The following is a 15759-nucleotide window of genomic DNA, read 5'->3' as shown; positions in this document are numbered from 1 at the left end:
AGTAAGGCACTCTGCTAGGTAGTGGGGATACAAAGACAGACATAATATAGACCCTAGTTTCATACAGGGAAAAGCCTGATGCATAGACTGCAATGAGCCAAGTTCTACCAGGCTCTATAATCATTAAGAATTGAGAGAGGGCCCATTCAAAGTCACTCATTGGATTATCATTATTATTGTGGTGGTAGATGGCTCCCCTCATCAACAGGTAAGTAGGACAAGCATTATTATCTCCATTTTAGAGATGAAAGAATAAGTGCATTTTGGGATGGGGAGAAATAGAACATATTAAGCACCTATTAAGTGCCAAGCAGTCAGCTAGATGGTACAGTGGATAGAGTGCTGGGCCTGTAATCAGGAAGACTTGAGTTCAAATATGACCCCAGACGCTTACTAGCTGTGTGATTTTGGGCAAATCACCCAACCATTTGTCTCAGTTTCTTCATCTGTAAAATGATCTGGAGAAGGAAATGACAAACCACTCCAATATCTCTGCCAAGAAAACTCCAAATGGATCATGGAGAGTGGACACTAGTAAAATGACTCAACCATAACATGTGCCATGCATTTTGCTGAGCTCTAAAGATGCAAATACAAAAGCCAGACAGTCCTGCCCTCAGGAAGCTCTCACTGTAACTAAGAAATACCACATATGAAGAATGGTAGCCACAGAAGGAAATTTTGGTGAAGGGAGTTCCAGGAATGGTGAGTGGAGCTCTAGGGCAATTGATTGTTACATCCTTCCCAGAAGAAATATTCATGTTGATTTTTTTAAGGTTACCAGGGCAAAAAATGGAAAGGGGTGGAGAGAGGAGGGATATCACAATGCATGAGGCAGCAAAGAGGAAGGCAAAATGTTCCAGGTGGATGGGATATAGAGTTGAGTCTGGAGCTGGCTAGATATATTGAGTTAGGTGAGTTTGCACTCAGTCATTAGTCAATCACCAATCAGGACAGCTCAGCCTCCAGGCAGAGTTTCAAAATTTAGCACCCACTATAGGGTGCTGTTCCAGGTAAGTGGTGGGGGTAGATGGTGGGGGCCAGGGTGGTGTGGTGTACTGCTGCTACAGGAGCGCAAATGGCAAGATGCCTGCAGTGAATGGCTGGATGGGATGTGAAGCATGAGCTGGGGGCCTCTGGATATATTGGGCAAGGGGAGTTTACACTCATTTACCAATCACATGATGAAAGGGTAACCTCAGTGATTTTAAGTGATTCTCCCAAAGTTACATACAATGCTTATAAATATCAGAGCTAGGATTTAAATCCAGGTCTTGGGACTTAAAAACTCAAAAATGAGGGGAAATCTAGAACAAAAGTTACAATATAAGCTTATGGCTGTGACTTTGGTCCTCTGTGACTCAGTTTTAGGGGAATCCAGCATGAGGGTAGGGAGAATCCATTCTAACTTGTGTTCTCCCTGGGGTGCTTCTAGCCTCCATTCCAGACCTGACCCTTCCTCTTTGAAGGAGCTTTCTATTTAATGGGGAGAGGCAGGGGAATCGGCACTATTGATTAAGTATCGCCACTGCACCCTGGCCAGGTGGTTCAGGAAGTCTTTGAGCATGACTTTGAGCGTTGGGACTTGATGGGAACAAACTGAGAATGGAGAGGAGAAAAAAACAAACAAGCGAAATTCAGGACCCACGTAGGAGAGACATCCAAAGACACTCATTACCTCATCACTCACCTGAGCTATTAGCGGCTACCACCTACAGCAGGTGGAATTAGTCAAATCAATGCAGTCATTACTTCATTTCCTTTCCTCACTGAAGGAAGCAGAGACACAAAGAATCCAGAACTGTGAATAAACCAAAAATCCATTATGTTTGATTTTGAATGTTCAATTTTTTTCCCTTTCCTTTTCCCTTTTCCTTTCTCCTTCCCTTCTGCTTTCTTTTCTTTGGTTGTCTATTTCCCTTCTTTTTTCTTCTCTTTTCTTTGTGGCAACAGATTTTTCCTCCTATTAATGAGTGACTTCAAATTATGTTCAAACAAGTCTGTGTTCCCCGAGCACACAGGGCTTCACTTGTTGATTTTTTCAATTTGAAATGACTAGTCAACTTTTTTCTTCACTGATCAGAAACCCTGCTGGCAGAGATAACCTAAAGTAGCAAGCAGATGATCATTTCTGATTCATAGTGGAATATGTTATATGGGTTCCCCACCCCCTTCCTAGCTGTTCGCTAGCTCAGACTTATATTGAAATGAGTTTATATTTCTTGAGCTCCCACTGACTGATGGTGGAAGGAAAAGTTCTAGGAGCATTTATAGGGTAAAGGGAAAGATACAGTGTGGTGTGGTGTGGTGTGGTAGAAAGAGCACAAGCTTTTGAGTCCTGATGTTCAAATCAAAACTGTCACTTAGGATTGGTTTGATCCCTTCCAGAAGGCTTTCAACTACTCTGGACTTCAGTCCCTCATCTGTAAAATGAGGGGTTTCAAGGGTGGGAAACCCGCAGCCTCGAGGTCACGTGTGGTCCTCAGTCCTCAAGTGTGACCCTTTGACTAAATCCAATGTCACTTAAAGTTTGGATGGACTTGATGACCTAGAGGGCCACAAGTGGCCTTGAAGCTACACGTTCCTCACCCCTAGACTAGATGATATCCAAGGTGCTTCTTAACTCTAAAGCCATGATCCTCTAAGGTTAAAATATCTTATCCCACAATGTTTACAGAATAGATGATTCTGATTGATTATCCATTCTAATTCATGGTGTGGTGTCTGGGGGCTCAACTGTGCAAAGTGTGTGATTTTGGCCTCTCTCCCTTTGCAGCATCTTTCTCAAAGAACTGGAGAAGTACGAACAGTTGCCTGAGGATGTTGGACATTGCTTCGTCACCTGGGTAATGGGCCTTAAATATTTCTTTTATTGTTCTTTCAAATTCCAGACAGGGCCAAGATATAGAGATTCCTGCCTTCCATCCTATGACTCTCATGCCAATCTACCTTAAGATGGAGCGCTTACAGATGGAGGAGGGACAGAGCATGAGACAAAGAGAACTAGGCCCTTCTCGTGTTACCTGGAGAAGCTCCCTTTAGTTTTCAGACCCTGATTTTCATCACTGTATCAGGATAGTGGTAGTGTCCCAAGGGCAAGAACAACACATTTCACTGACTTGTCTCCTAGAGGAAATGAGAATCTCCCAAGTCACTTTTTTCTGTGCTATGTCCTTGTTTACCACACATGATGTCCATCTTTCTCAATCCACATAAATATTTCTCCAACCCACCCTAGTTTGTATCTCCTCCATGGAAGTTTGTAGAACCTACTTTAGTTAGTTCCATGTGTAGGAATGGGTCAGTTTGTCCTCCTCCAATATAGTGCTTGGCCAGCAAGGGGGAAAGTGTTATTTTTATTTTTAATATTTGCAGATTGTCCTTCCATTCATGAATCCAAGCCTCTTAGGAACCCTTCCCCACTTAGTTCATTTTTCCTTGAGAAAACCTCAAGTATACTTTCAGACAAGAGACCATTTTCCTTGGTGGCTATCACCCCTTCATCAATCTGAATGGTGTAGTTGAGTTTCCTAGTTACTTTTAGCTACCCACAGACAAACACAGACCAGTGAGGTTCCTGAGCAGATATCCCCCTCCCCCTATCCCAATAACACAAAGGCAAGACATGTTTCCCTTGTATTAGTCACAAATGGACTGATCCACAAAGAATCATAAAATGATACAACAAGCCCATTCAGTACAGGGTCCTATGTCCTAACAAAAGAGGGTCCCATTTTAACACTGTAGGCAAGCTTAAGGTATCCCAAAAAGTTGTAGTGAATGTTTTTTAAATTTTAATAAATTTGAGTAAGCTTTGTAAATGTAAAACTTTCACCTAGACTTTCAGGACACCCTGTACAGTAGCTGTGAAACTGCATTGAGTTTCTGCTTTGTGGCAACACCACTCAGTAAGATTCAGAAAGGAGGCCAGTCAGCTCACCAAGGCCACAAACTAGCTCTTTAGTGGAATAGGAATTGCACTCCTTTTCAGCTGTCTCGTTCTTGCAGTCTTTCCAATCCTCCACAATGACAAATTTCTCCATCAAGCAGAATTGCGACCTGGGTATGGTCTTTGCCAAGTGCATGTGGCAGACAGTACTTACTTCTGGGTGTCCCAGGCCTTGGGTCCTTTACCTGTTGTCTGGTGAGCCTTGGCAGCTGACTGTTTATCTGTGTCCAGAAGGCATATACTCTGGCCAAAGGACAATTGGAACTGGACCTCTGATTTCACTCTTATAGGGAACTCCTGGGTTAGGGAGCTCTCATTATATCAATACATATCTACACTTTCTCTAAAGTTTATAGACTCTCTGTGTGTGTGTGTGTGTGTGTGTGTGTGTGTGTGTGTGTGTGTGTGTGTAAACAAAAAGAGAGAGATCTATAGCTATATTGATAAAGCTACACTGATATCTTTGGAAATACATATATGCACAGTTTATAAATGTAGATATCTATAGATATAGATAGAAATAGCTATCTGTCCAAGATAGGTGGCACAGTAGATAGAGCACTGGGCTTGGAACCTGAAAATCTTCATGAGTTCAAATCCAGCCAGGGATACTTAACTAGCTGTGTGACCCTTAGCAAGTCACTTAACCCTGTTTGCCTCAGTTTCCTCATCTGTAAAATGAGCTGGAGAAGGAAATGCAAATCAGTCCAGTATCCAAAAAAACCTCAAAATAGGGTCATGAAGAGTTGGACACAACTGAAAAACAACTTAACAGCAATAAGACATATCCCAGAGCTGTTGAGCTAGTAGGGCCCTGACTTCTTTATTGATCCCACCAATCCTTGCCTGGATTCCAAATTTCCTGGACTACTCATGTGCTTCCAAGTCTAGGCTGGATGTACCCTTTCTTTCACTTAGTTTCTATTCCCCATTAGTCTGATCCATTAATCAAGATTGTGTGGTGGGCATAACTTTTGCCAAGTACACATGGCAATGGAAGTTGGAGATTTTTAAAACATGATTTTACTAGCAGCAAAGAGAGACAGATTGGGGAAACTCCAAGACGGGATCAGCCACCCCTGGGTCCAGCTCCTTCCTCTAATGAGAACTGACTGTACCATCCTGGGCAAGTCATTAAACCTTTCAGTGCCTCAGGCAATCCTGTAAGCCTAGAGAAGTCACAGATCTTTACACATGGAGATCTACACTGATAAGGAAGTTTCCCTCACGGACAGTTCCCTACACCAATAAAATAACAGTTTAAGTTCAATAATAAAAGTAATGACAACTAGCAGCTAAGAGAAAATTGTGAAATAGAGAGTTTACACAGCGCAGAATTGATAAGTTACAGAACCCAGGAACATCATCACTTATCCCAAGATGTTGCCAAACCAGGTCTAACTGGCTGCCACAACTTCCTGAAATTAATTAGCCCTCCATTTTTTAAAATCTTTCTGGCCCTTGGATTCCAGTTAATATACTTTTTCAAACCTTTGTTTTCGAAATGCCAGCCTTTGGCAAATTTTGTACTAGTCCTCAAAATATTGGAATGATGGGATGCATGGAATCAAATACTAAACTTTGAGTCAGGAAGACCTGAGTTCAAATCCTGCATCAGACTGCCCTAACACTGGGCAAGTCATCGAACTCTCTCAGTCTCAGTTTCCCCATCCGTAAACTGGGGATGACAACAGCACCTAGCTCCCAGGGTTATGGTAAGGGTCAAATGACATAGCACATAGAAAGTTCTTTGAAGACTTTAAAGTACTATTAAATGCTAGCTGCTATGATTATTTTCTACCAAGGTTCTTATTGGTTAAAACTAAACTTTTAAAACTGATACTTTCTTCTCCTAGCACTTTGTTTCTTGAAACCACAGTTGGTTTCTCACCACCCACACTTTTGAGCAATTAAGGACATCTAACCTGGGACCACAGAGGGTAAAGAGGTCCATGGTAGACAACTGGGACATTTTACCATTTTTTAAAATATAGTTAACACTAGGAAATAGCGATCTAGATATTTGTTTATCTGTAGTTCTTAACCTAAGGTCAATAAATTTAAGTATATATACATATATATATATATACATACATACATATACATATATGTATAGATATATTTCAATGTAATTGTTTTCCTTTGTAATCCTACGTATTTTGTGTTATGCATTTAAAAATATTATTCTGAGAAGGGGTTTATGGGGTTCACTAGACTGACAAAGGGGTCCAGGAGATGAAAAAGGTGAAGAAGTCCTGATAGGTGTTACTTTCACATCAATAATCTTATTTTATCCTTTTGATAATTAGATAAGAAAGGAAAGGTTTTTCTCCCATCTTATAGATGGAAAAAAAGTAAAGGAACCTCTAGGCTTGGTCTCAGCATGTGGGTAACATGCTGTCTTAGGAGAGAGCCTGTAACTATTCCTGCTAATGTCTAGAGACTGTGGTAACAATCATTCATTCTCTCATTTATTCCTTCAACAAGCATTTTTTGATTACTTACCATGTGCCAGAAAATCCTGTCCACATACAGGAGTAACAGCATAAAACTTCTACAAAAAATAAGAAAAGGGCCATCTGTTTGTAGACCTACAGTGGGTTAACTCTCCTAGAACCATTCTCTTTCCCTAACCACACCAGGAGACTGTCTCTGTCAGGTTCTACTTTATAAAGAAATGAAGAAAATCAGCCCCTTTATCTTTTTGACTCCATGTTTTCCTGGGCTCATGCTCATTAATGTGAGTACAGACAACTGTGGATGTCCCTAGGGAGCTCCAGGGAGGATATAAAGTTCAATTGACTGGATACAAATAGAAACGGAGATCAGTCATAAGGCTCTCATACAGCAGTAATGAATGATACCTTTCATTTGCATCGGTCTAGTTACTTTTCCCAAATCAATGGCCTCAATTTAGTCTTCTCACAATTTTGTGGTATCTCTTTGGAAAGAGATATTAACCCCATTTTATAGAGAGGAATACTGAGAACTAGCAGAATGATATGTCTAGTCCTCCAGCTAACAGTTACAGGATCATAGATTTTAGAAGCAGAATAGACCGGCAGGTCCTCATCACATCATAGCCATCAAAGGCACCTCAGAGATCATTACTCCAGACCAACTCCATCATTTTACAGAAGAGAGAACAGAGACCCCAAGAGGATAAGTAGCTGATCTCAAACCTTAGCTTCAGGTCTACCTTCTCACTTTTCCCTTCATTTCCCCATTTTTGATTCAAAAGAAACAAAACCATTTCATGAAGTCAAGCACTCTGCTGGCACCTTGTTCTCTGGCTATCAACAGTAAGTATCACATCCAACCCAAGAAGAGCCGCCATGTGTTTTTATTTTCACTCCTGGTTTCCCTGTTTACAACAACTACCATCAGCTCTTAAATTTCAACCAATAGGAAGTGATGTTACAGATAATTCAAAACAGTGGAAAATTCCCTTGCTGGTACCATTTAGTTTCTTAATTTGTTAACTGATTCACTTTCCTAATGATGTGTCTAAATCAGGTTAAAATTAAAACTAGTTCAAAAAAATAAAATTTTATTCAAATATATAAACATTTAAAAAAAATTAGTTCACATTTCCTGAGCACACAAATTGATTGCATAGGAAAAATATCCCAGAAGCATGTTGAGAGTGATATATTTGGTCAACTGAAAGCTGACCAGTAGATACTGCTCTAACTTGAGGGAAGAAATGGAAAAAGAAGAGGGGGGAGGTAGGTACATCCTCAGACTGAAAGATAGCCTTGAACTCAATTCATCCACCCCCCTGCTTCCAGGTAAAGCCATATATAAGCCACTGAAAGTCCATGGATGTCAGTCAATTTTCCTATTATATGTACATAGGGCAGAAGACTACCAAATGTTTACCTATGATTTTCCTTGTGGTTGGTTTTTCTAGGCAGACAAATTCCAGATGTACGTCACCTACTGTAAAAACAAGCCTGATTCCAGCCAGTTGATTCTGGAGCATGCAGGCACCTTCTTTGATGTAAGCTGCTCTTTCTAGTGTGTGGGCAGGGTGGAAATCCTTTGTCTTTGGGGACAGGGGGAATGGGGAACCTATGTGTCTTCTGCTTCTTATCCTTTTTGACACTCCTTGCAAATCTATTGATGATCCATATCAATTCTAAAGGACTTAGGATAAAAAATACTATTCACCTCCAGAGACAGAGCTGATAGAGTCTGAGGTCGTCATATTGAAGCGCAATTTTTTTCACTTCCTTTATTTTTCTTGTAGCATGGCTAATATGAATATATGCTTTTCATGATTTCACATTTATATTTGATATCACAAATCTTGCCTTCTCAATGGGTAGGGGAAGGAAGGAAGAGAATTTGAAACGTGCTTTTCTTTTAAATAAAGATTAAAAATAAATAATCAGTTTGTTTTTGAAAAAAAGGAAAAAGAATGTGAAGGAAAGAAAGTAAAGCCAGAACAGGCTGAGAGAACAAAGAGAGGGGAAAGACACTGAATGTCACAATGAGTGTACGCTAAAGATATCAGAAGAGTAAATTAGAAGGACAGAGAGAAGTATAAAAGGTGCTGAACAGAGAGAGGAATTTGGGGGTACAAGCTCATGTAAGCAGAGCAATTCTAGGGCACAGGGAGATCCCAAGCGTGGCCACCTCTGAGGTTTGTTGGAGTAGAATGAAACCATAAATCAACGGAATTTGAGGAGGTTGACGAGCCGAGTGGCCAGTGTGCATTGTAAATGATAGAAGCGTGTATCTTGAAGTGCGCCAATATGAGGACAGAGGCGGAAGTGAAGAGAAATACAGTGACCCACGTCCTGAACTCCTTGAGAAAGAGGGAAGAGTGAGGTGGAGGTAGATGCCTGTGGTGAAGTGAAATGGGCCTCTGTGGAGAGGTAGAGCGAACCTCAGAGAATTATCTGAGTGACAGCAGTGGAGTGGGGAGGGGTGCCTAGAAGTAGCAGTGCAAGAATTCGTACTCATTTTTCTGATCTGTGGTGTCAGGGAATCACAAAAGGACTGCTTTATACTGGGGATGTCTTCCAGAGGGAGTCATATTTGTATGAGTACAAGATGGACACAGTGCAAAAGGAAGACACCTGGGTTAAAGGGCAGTTTGATAACAACTACATGGTGTTTCAATGTGAAAGGAAAAGGCAAAGGTGGATGGATGAGGCTTCCAGAGGAAGTAGGAATAAATTGAATGAGGATCACAGAGCAGGGAGTCGAGTTTGAGCAGAAGGGTTTTAGTATTTCTGAATTAGAGATAAAGGAAGAAGAGCAGGAGGCTGGAATTTATTAGCCAGAGGACAGAACATGGGAAATACTGAATGTCTTGAACCCTCCTCCTCTAGGTTCCTATGACAGGGAGTGGCAGCTGTGCAATTCTATTTTCTTAATATTTCTCTTTTCTCTTTCTCCCCTTAAATGCCTATTTCCTCTCATCTCTTTTCCTCTGTCCCTGTCTCTCTGTTTCTGTCCCTGTCGCTCCGTCTCCCTTCTCTCTCTGTTTTCCATGCACATCTGATCTGCTTTATATTCCTCCCTATAGGAAATCCAGCAGCGCCATGGACTAGCCAACTCTATCTCTTCCTACTTAATCAAGCCTGTCCAGAGGATCACTAAGTACCAACTGCTTCTGAAGGTACCAACCATTCCCCTAGCTCCATCCTACTCCCCTTCATCTCCACCTGTCACCTAATGCATAGCATCAGGTGTCTGAGCATTATTCACAATGATGGAGAAGTTCCCAAGACCCTGTCTAGCTTCAATCCCAAATCAGCCATTCAGAAACTGCCAAGATTTAGTTCTCTTTGTTCTAGGCTGCTTTCTCCTCTTTCCAGGATGCTTTGCGCTTGGAACATAAGAAGAAAAGGAGGCTGTGGCTTTCCCTAGAAGAGAGATTCCTGCACTGTGTAGTACAGTACCCCCTAGGGAGGCTGCCTGGTATGGTGGGTTGCTACATAAGCCTCTCTTGCATCTCTGGCACAACACTCATGGTCACCCTGCTTCCGGCTGACTCAAGAACTTGGGTTCAGGACCATGGGCAGCTTTTCTGAAACTAGGAATCCAGGGTGTTAGTAGTTTTTGTCTAATTTCTGTGTTTGTCAAGCACAAAGTTTTTTTCCTCCCCAATGGACTTGACAATGAGGGACAGTGTTCTTTAAGCTCTCTGGAAGCTTATAAAATAATCATCATCTGTTTTCCCTTTAAGAAACAGACAATTTAAACTTATTATTCCACAAGGGAAAAATATATCTTATAATCTAATGAATATATTACTCTCCCAGAGGCATGGAAAAAAAAACAATGTCAAAGTCCTATGGTTTTTAACAAGGTCATTCCTTGAACTGCCAGAATTGAATCTCTCCCATTTTGTCTGATCACTGCTTGACAGGTTGTCTTTCAGATCCAGCTAAGGCTCTGTTTTAGGGGAGCGAACATGGGAAGGAGCTCTGTAAGAAATTCCAAAAGAAACTGAACCAAGAAAATTCAGTGCATTAAGCATTGGGTTTGGCACCAGGTTTACAAAAAAAAAGGAAACAGCTCCCATATTCAAGAAGCTTACATTCCTCTGGGTAATACAATATCAAGTATGAACAGATAATTTTTGTCTAATAATTGGAGGAGGATGGAGGGAGCATTAACACTGAGGCTCCAACTCATCCTTCAAGGAAGAGTTTGAAAAAATGTTGTCCTACCTCCCAATGAGCAGTCAGCCTGATGTTTGGAAAGGGCTAATGATTCATGGTTTAATCTTCTCACAATTCACGCTATAAGGCACTCCTAGCAGGTGAAAGTGTGATCCTGTAATAAGTTCAAGGAAAAGAGTATAAAATAAGTTGGAGAGGCAAGTAGCCATCAGGATAAGGGTGAGAAGGAACACAGATTTGTTCCCTTGTGACTCTGATTACATGCTTTGGATTCAGGAGCCTGGCTGTGCAGCATACACACCTACCACCCTTCTCTTTTCTTCAGACACTGTGTGACTCTAGAACAGTTACTCTGAGAATCATCAGTAAAATGGGGAGGATTTATAAGGCTTTCACTCCCTCCTACAGACTGTAGATCTTAAAGTGCTATGTGAATGGGGACTGTCAATTATTAACTTTATTATTTCTTCAAAAGGTCTGGGACATTCAGATTTCAAAATGACAACATATATTACTGAAAATCACTCTATAACTCCTTTTTTAGGATTATAAAGCTGATTCAAGTTGCTTTGGGACTAAAAGAAATAAGACATGTCTAAAATAACTTTCATTGACTTCACTTCTTTGAATTTCCCTTGTGCTATGAATCCCTGGAGTTCTATGATAGGGACTGAGAAAGGCATAATCAAAAGAGGTTAGGAATGGGGTTCTGAAAGAAAGAAAAATACAGAAAATCCTGAGGATATTTGCTTATCAGCACTTGCTGGAAATAGAATATTGATGAACTAGGAGAGAAAAGCAGGCGCTAAGAAAGTGAGCAGGGTCACTTTACAGTACTCTGAATGTTAGTCATTTTTCATTTGTGTTCAACCCTTCACATACCTCTTTTGATGTTTTTGTGGCCAAAATACTGCAGTGGTTTGCCATTTCCTTCTCCAGCTCATTTTACAGATGAGGAGGCTGAGGCAAACAGGGTTAAGTGGCTTGCTCAACATCACAAGTTAGTAAGTGTCTATGGCCAGATTTGAACTCAGGTCCTCCTGAGTCCAGGTCCAACACTATCCACTGCACCACCTAGCTGCTCTACTTTGAATGTAACAGGAATTTAATAAATGTTGAATTGAAATGAATTGAAATGGATAACCTGGAAGTGGGTTGGAGGAAACAAATGGAATCCTTGCCAAAAGCTATTGTGAGATAATTTTTAAGGCTCCTTTAAGTCTATAGCAAAAGTTCCAGCTGAGTAAAAAGAAAAATAGTTTGCAGAAGTATTAACATCAATAATAAATAAGAAAGGTTTTTACAAATAGACTCTGGGGTTTCTATCACTGAAGTCTTTCATGTTCCAAGTAACTTGACTTTTAATTAGCGATAATCTCTGCCAAGGGATGGAAGACTTTAGATGAAATAGAAGAATAGGAACCATCTGCCCATTATGGAGTTTGATATTCACTGTACAGATTGCTTCATTTGCCACGTTTTTCCTGTTGGGCTCTTAATGAAATGTGTAGTGGCTCCTTAGCAGAAGCAGAGACCTAGAAAGAACTGAGTGCTCATTACTGGTAGAACAGTAGATGAAACTCATGGACATATTCCATTCTAAATGAATACATATTTTTCATTGTTTCTATCTGGGAAGTTCTCCTAACAGTATCAAACTACCAGAGGATGAAGTTTGTTTTCAAAGTAAAAGGAGAAAAAACAATCAGTGAATCAAGGAAAATATTAAAGTTTCTGTATAATAATGATGTCAAATCAACTACAACAAAGTAAAGTTGATAAGGAGTATGAGACTGGGAGTCAGAAGGCGTGGGTTCAAATTCTAACTCTACTTCTTACTAACTTTGTGATCTTGAGCAAGTCATTTCACTGCTCTGGGTCTGTTTCCTCAAATATAAAATGAAGGGGTTGGACCAGATCAGAAGTTCCCAAACTTATTTAGTCTACCACCCCCTTTTGAAAAAAAATTACTCAGCTCCCCCTGGAAATCTACTTTCTTTAACCTTTTAACTTTTGTTAAAATTTGCATCATTTCAAAAAAGACAAAATATATATTTTAAAAATAATGCCTCTTAAATTTGGTAATTTATTATAAATTTATGGGTTTTTTCCTGAATTGAAATTTTGATGACACAATATTGCATTTTGTGTCTGTATAGCATTGTAACGTAAACAAGTCATTACATGCGTATATTCCTGCCGATGCATGCTGGCCTTCCCAACAATGTGGTACATGCTCACCTGCCAGATCTTGCTTAAGATCTGTTGGTAGAATTGACCACTGATGGGTTATAACTTGCATTTTGTGAGTTTATTTGGAAAATAATATAATCACTATGACATAAAATATGTACAATTATTCAAAATTTTCTTCTTTTCTTTCCTTATGCTCTCATTGCCCCCTTATTTTTTATTCATTGCCCCCCAATTGCACTTGAGGCTACTACCACCCCACCTTGGATTGGTTCAGTGCCCACTTTGGAAACATATGGACCAAATGATTTTTGAGGTCTTCCCAACTCTAAACCTATGATCTTATGTTCCTAAATCCACTGGAGATGAAGACATAGCTGAGACTTTGTAACTTGTGTCCAAATTTAAACCCTTTTGAACTAGACAAAGGATCCCTGTCTGATGGTGGGAATTTGTCAAGTGGAGCAAGACTTATTCCAGTGGTGATGGGGGAAGGGGGCAGAGAGGTTTGGGGATAACTGAGAGAATTAGTGAAGAGTTTCAGAAGTTAAAAAAAGCATCCTGTGCCTTTGGTCATACATTTATTGGATGAGCTTTCTTATGGAAAGGGTCTAAATCTACTTCTTCCAACCCCATCCCTAACATTTATTGACTATGTGAGCCTCAATTTTCTCATCCATAAAATGGAGACAGAAATACTATCTGCCTCGCAGGGTTGTGAGAATCAAAATCAGATAAAATATAGAAAGCATTTTGCAATTGTTAAAGTACATATGTGTGTTTGTGGATTGAGCCCTGTACTGGATTATGGGAGGAAGTAAAAGCAGGAAAGTTGATACAGTTCCCACCTTCAGGGAGCCCTCACCCTGGTAGATAATGGTTTCTAATCCCATCTAGCTATTGAGTCCTTGACCTCTTTGGGCCTCAGTTTCCTCATCTGTAAAATGAGAGGGCTGGACAAAGTGAGCTCCAAGCTTGTTTCCCACTCTGACATTCTGTGATTCTCTGGACTTCTATATTTATGGTCCCTGTTCTCTGAGATCTCCCAGGATAATAGAGGAGACACGCATGATCTTTCCCCCTGGGGAAACTTCTCTCTTCAGGAGAGAAATACGATACAGAGGCATTCTTATGCCTCTGAATAGGAGTAGTTACAGCTTTACAGAAAAGAGATTAGATGAAATAAGATTGGTGCAATTCTTTGCCAACATTAAGGCACTATGGAAAGGTTAACTATTATTATTTATAGGAAGACTGTGCAGTTTTCATCACGTCTTTTTTTCCCTCCATTTATCATTCAACAAGTATTTACTGAGTACCTACTGTGTGCTGAGTGGGAGGCAGAATTGTGCAGCAGATAAAAAGTGAGTCAGGAAGATTTGGGTTCAAGTCTCTCCTCTGCATTTACCTTCAAGTGGTTCCAGGCAGCTCTAGAAGACTCCAAGTGGCAGAACAGTCGCTGAACTGCATTGGGGGAGAGGTGAAGATCAGAGATCCCTATACTGTGATGGAATCCCAGGTCCAAACCTTCCACCCTGACATGTGCTAGGTCCTACGGGATACAGGAAAAATTGAAATTTCTGGTCCTCAAGGAAACTAGTTGGTACAGTAGAAAGAACACCAGGTCTGGAGTCAGAAAGACTCATCTTCATGAGTTCAAATCTGGCCTCAGACACTTCCTACCTACCTGTATGACCCTGGGCAAGTCATTTCACTTGATTTGCCTCAGTCTCCTCATCTGTGAAATGAGCTGGAGAAGGAAATGGCAAACCATCGCAGTATCTTTGCCACAAAGAGTCGGACATGACTGAAATGACTGAACAACAACAAATCCTCAAGAATCTTACGTTCTATAAGAGGAGACAATGTGCACACATGTGAATATACAGAAGAAATCCAAGGCAATTTGGAAGGGGGAGACACTCTCAACTAAGGGGAACAAGAAAAACCTCATATAGGAGATGGAAGTCCCTCTGCCTAAATGTAGCAGTAGATCCTTGGTTGGGAGACTGTCCTCTTCCATACTACTACGTCTCTTCCACCTCTCAACCCTATACATTCTCTAGCCCTATTATATCTTTGTCATCAGGACTGGCCATCAGAAAAACCTCACAGGATGTTACAAAATTTGATGAATTGGTAGGAATGTTGTAACAAGCAAGAGTACTGAGTTCATTGACTCAAAATAATGGATTTACTTGCACATCATTTGTGTGTGGTTAACTTGAAGGGACATGTCACTAATCCTTCCCATCAGCCACCAGTCCTAGCTCAATGAGAGGGCTCCTTTGCAAACATTAGCTCAATTGAGCCTTACAGCAATACCATAGAGTATGTTGTGTAGCTGTTTTTAACCTTCATTTTCAGGTGAGGATATTGAGGTGCAAAAAAGATTAGGTGATGCTTCAAATCAGATGGCAGATGACAGAGCCAGCTCTCAGATCCAGGACTCCTGAAGATGCTGCTTTGGTTGGACTGAGTGACACTGAATTTAGGGTAGCTCAGTTTGGAAAATTGATTGGTTGGTCTTTCCTGGATCACATCTCAACCTTGTTCACAGCCCTGAGGATACATATAATACAAAGTGGACAAAGTGGACAAGGGGAAGGTGATCTTTGCCTCTAGGAGGTGGAGGGTTGGAAGTTATCAGAACTGTCTTGATTATGTCTGGACTTTTTCCTTAGGAGCTTTTAACCTGCTGTGAAGAAGGGAAAGGGGAGCTCAAGGATGGCCTGGAAGTGATGCTCAACGTTCCAAAGAAAGCTAATGACGCCATGCATGTCAGCATGTTGGAAGGTAGTCATCCCTAGCGTGTCTACCTATGGGCCTTCTCTTTTCCTGGGCAAGTGGGGATGGAGAGTATAACATAATACCAAACATGAGACAGAGCAGGGAGAAGTGGACAAATAACCCCAAATCACTAGTAACTATAAAGAATATTTAAGTATTCAGATTGACAGAAAGTCCTATAGGTTA

General features: G+C 40.7%; 1 protein-coding gene across 6 annotated transcripts in view; it reads left to right on the top strand.

The window, feature by feature from the left end:
- The window catches only part of KALRN (kalirin RhoGEF kinase), a 963226-nt gene that overhangs the window by 659862 nt on the left and 287605 nt on the right, over positions 1-15759 (top strand). For all 6 annotated transcript variants that reach the window (XM_072616710.1, XM_072616706.1, XM_072616705.1 and 3 more), the window contains exons 26-29: positions 2777-2846; positions 7863-7952; positions 9489-9581; positions 15468-15579. In XM_072616710.1, the coding sequence (XP_072472811.1) occupies positions 2777-2846; positions 7863-7952; positions 9489-9581; positions 15468-15579 (365 nt within the window). The remainder of the gene's footprint in view (positions 1-2776; positions 2847-7862; positions 7953-9488; positions 9582-15467; positions 15580-15759) is intronic.

Source organism: Notamacropus eugenii, chromosome 5 (genome assembly GCF_028372415.1).
Source record: "Notamacropus eugenii isolate mMacEug1 chromosome 5, mMacEug1.pri_v2, whole genome shotgun sequence".
NCBI lineage: Eukaryota > Metazoa > Chordata > Mammalia > Diprotodontia > Macropodidae > Notamacropus > Notamacropus eugenii.
This window is presented reverse-complemented; position numbering and strand designations above follow the sequence as displayed.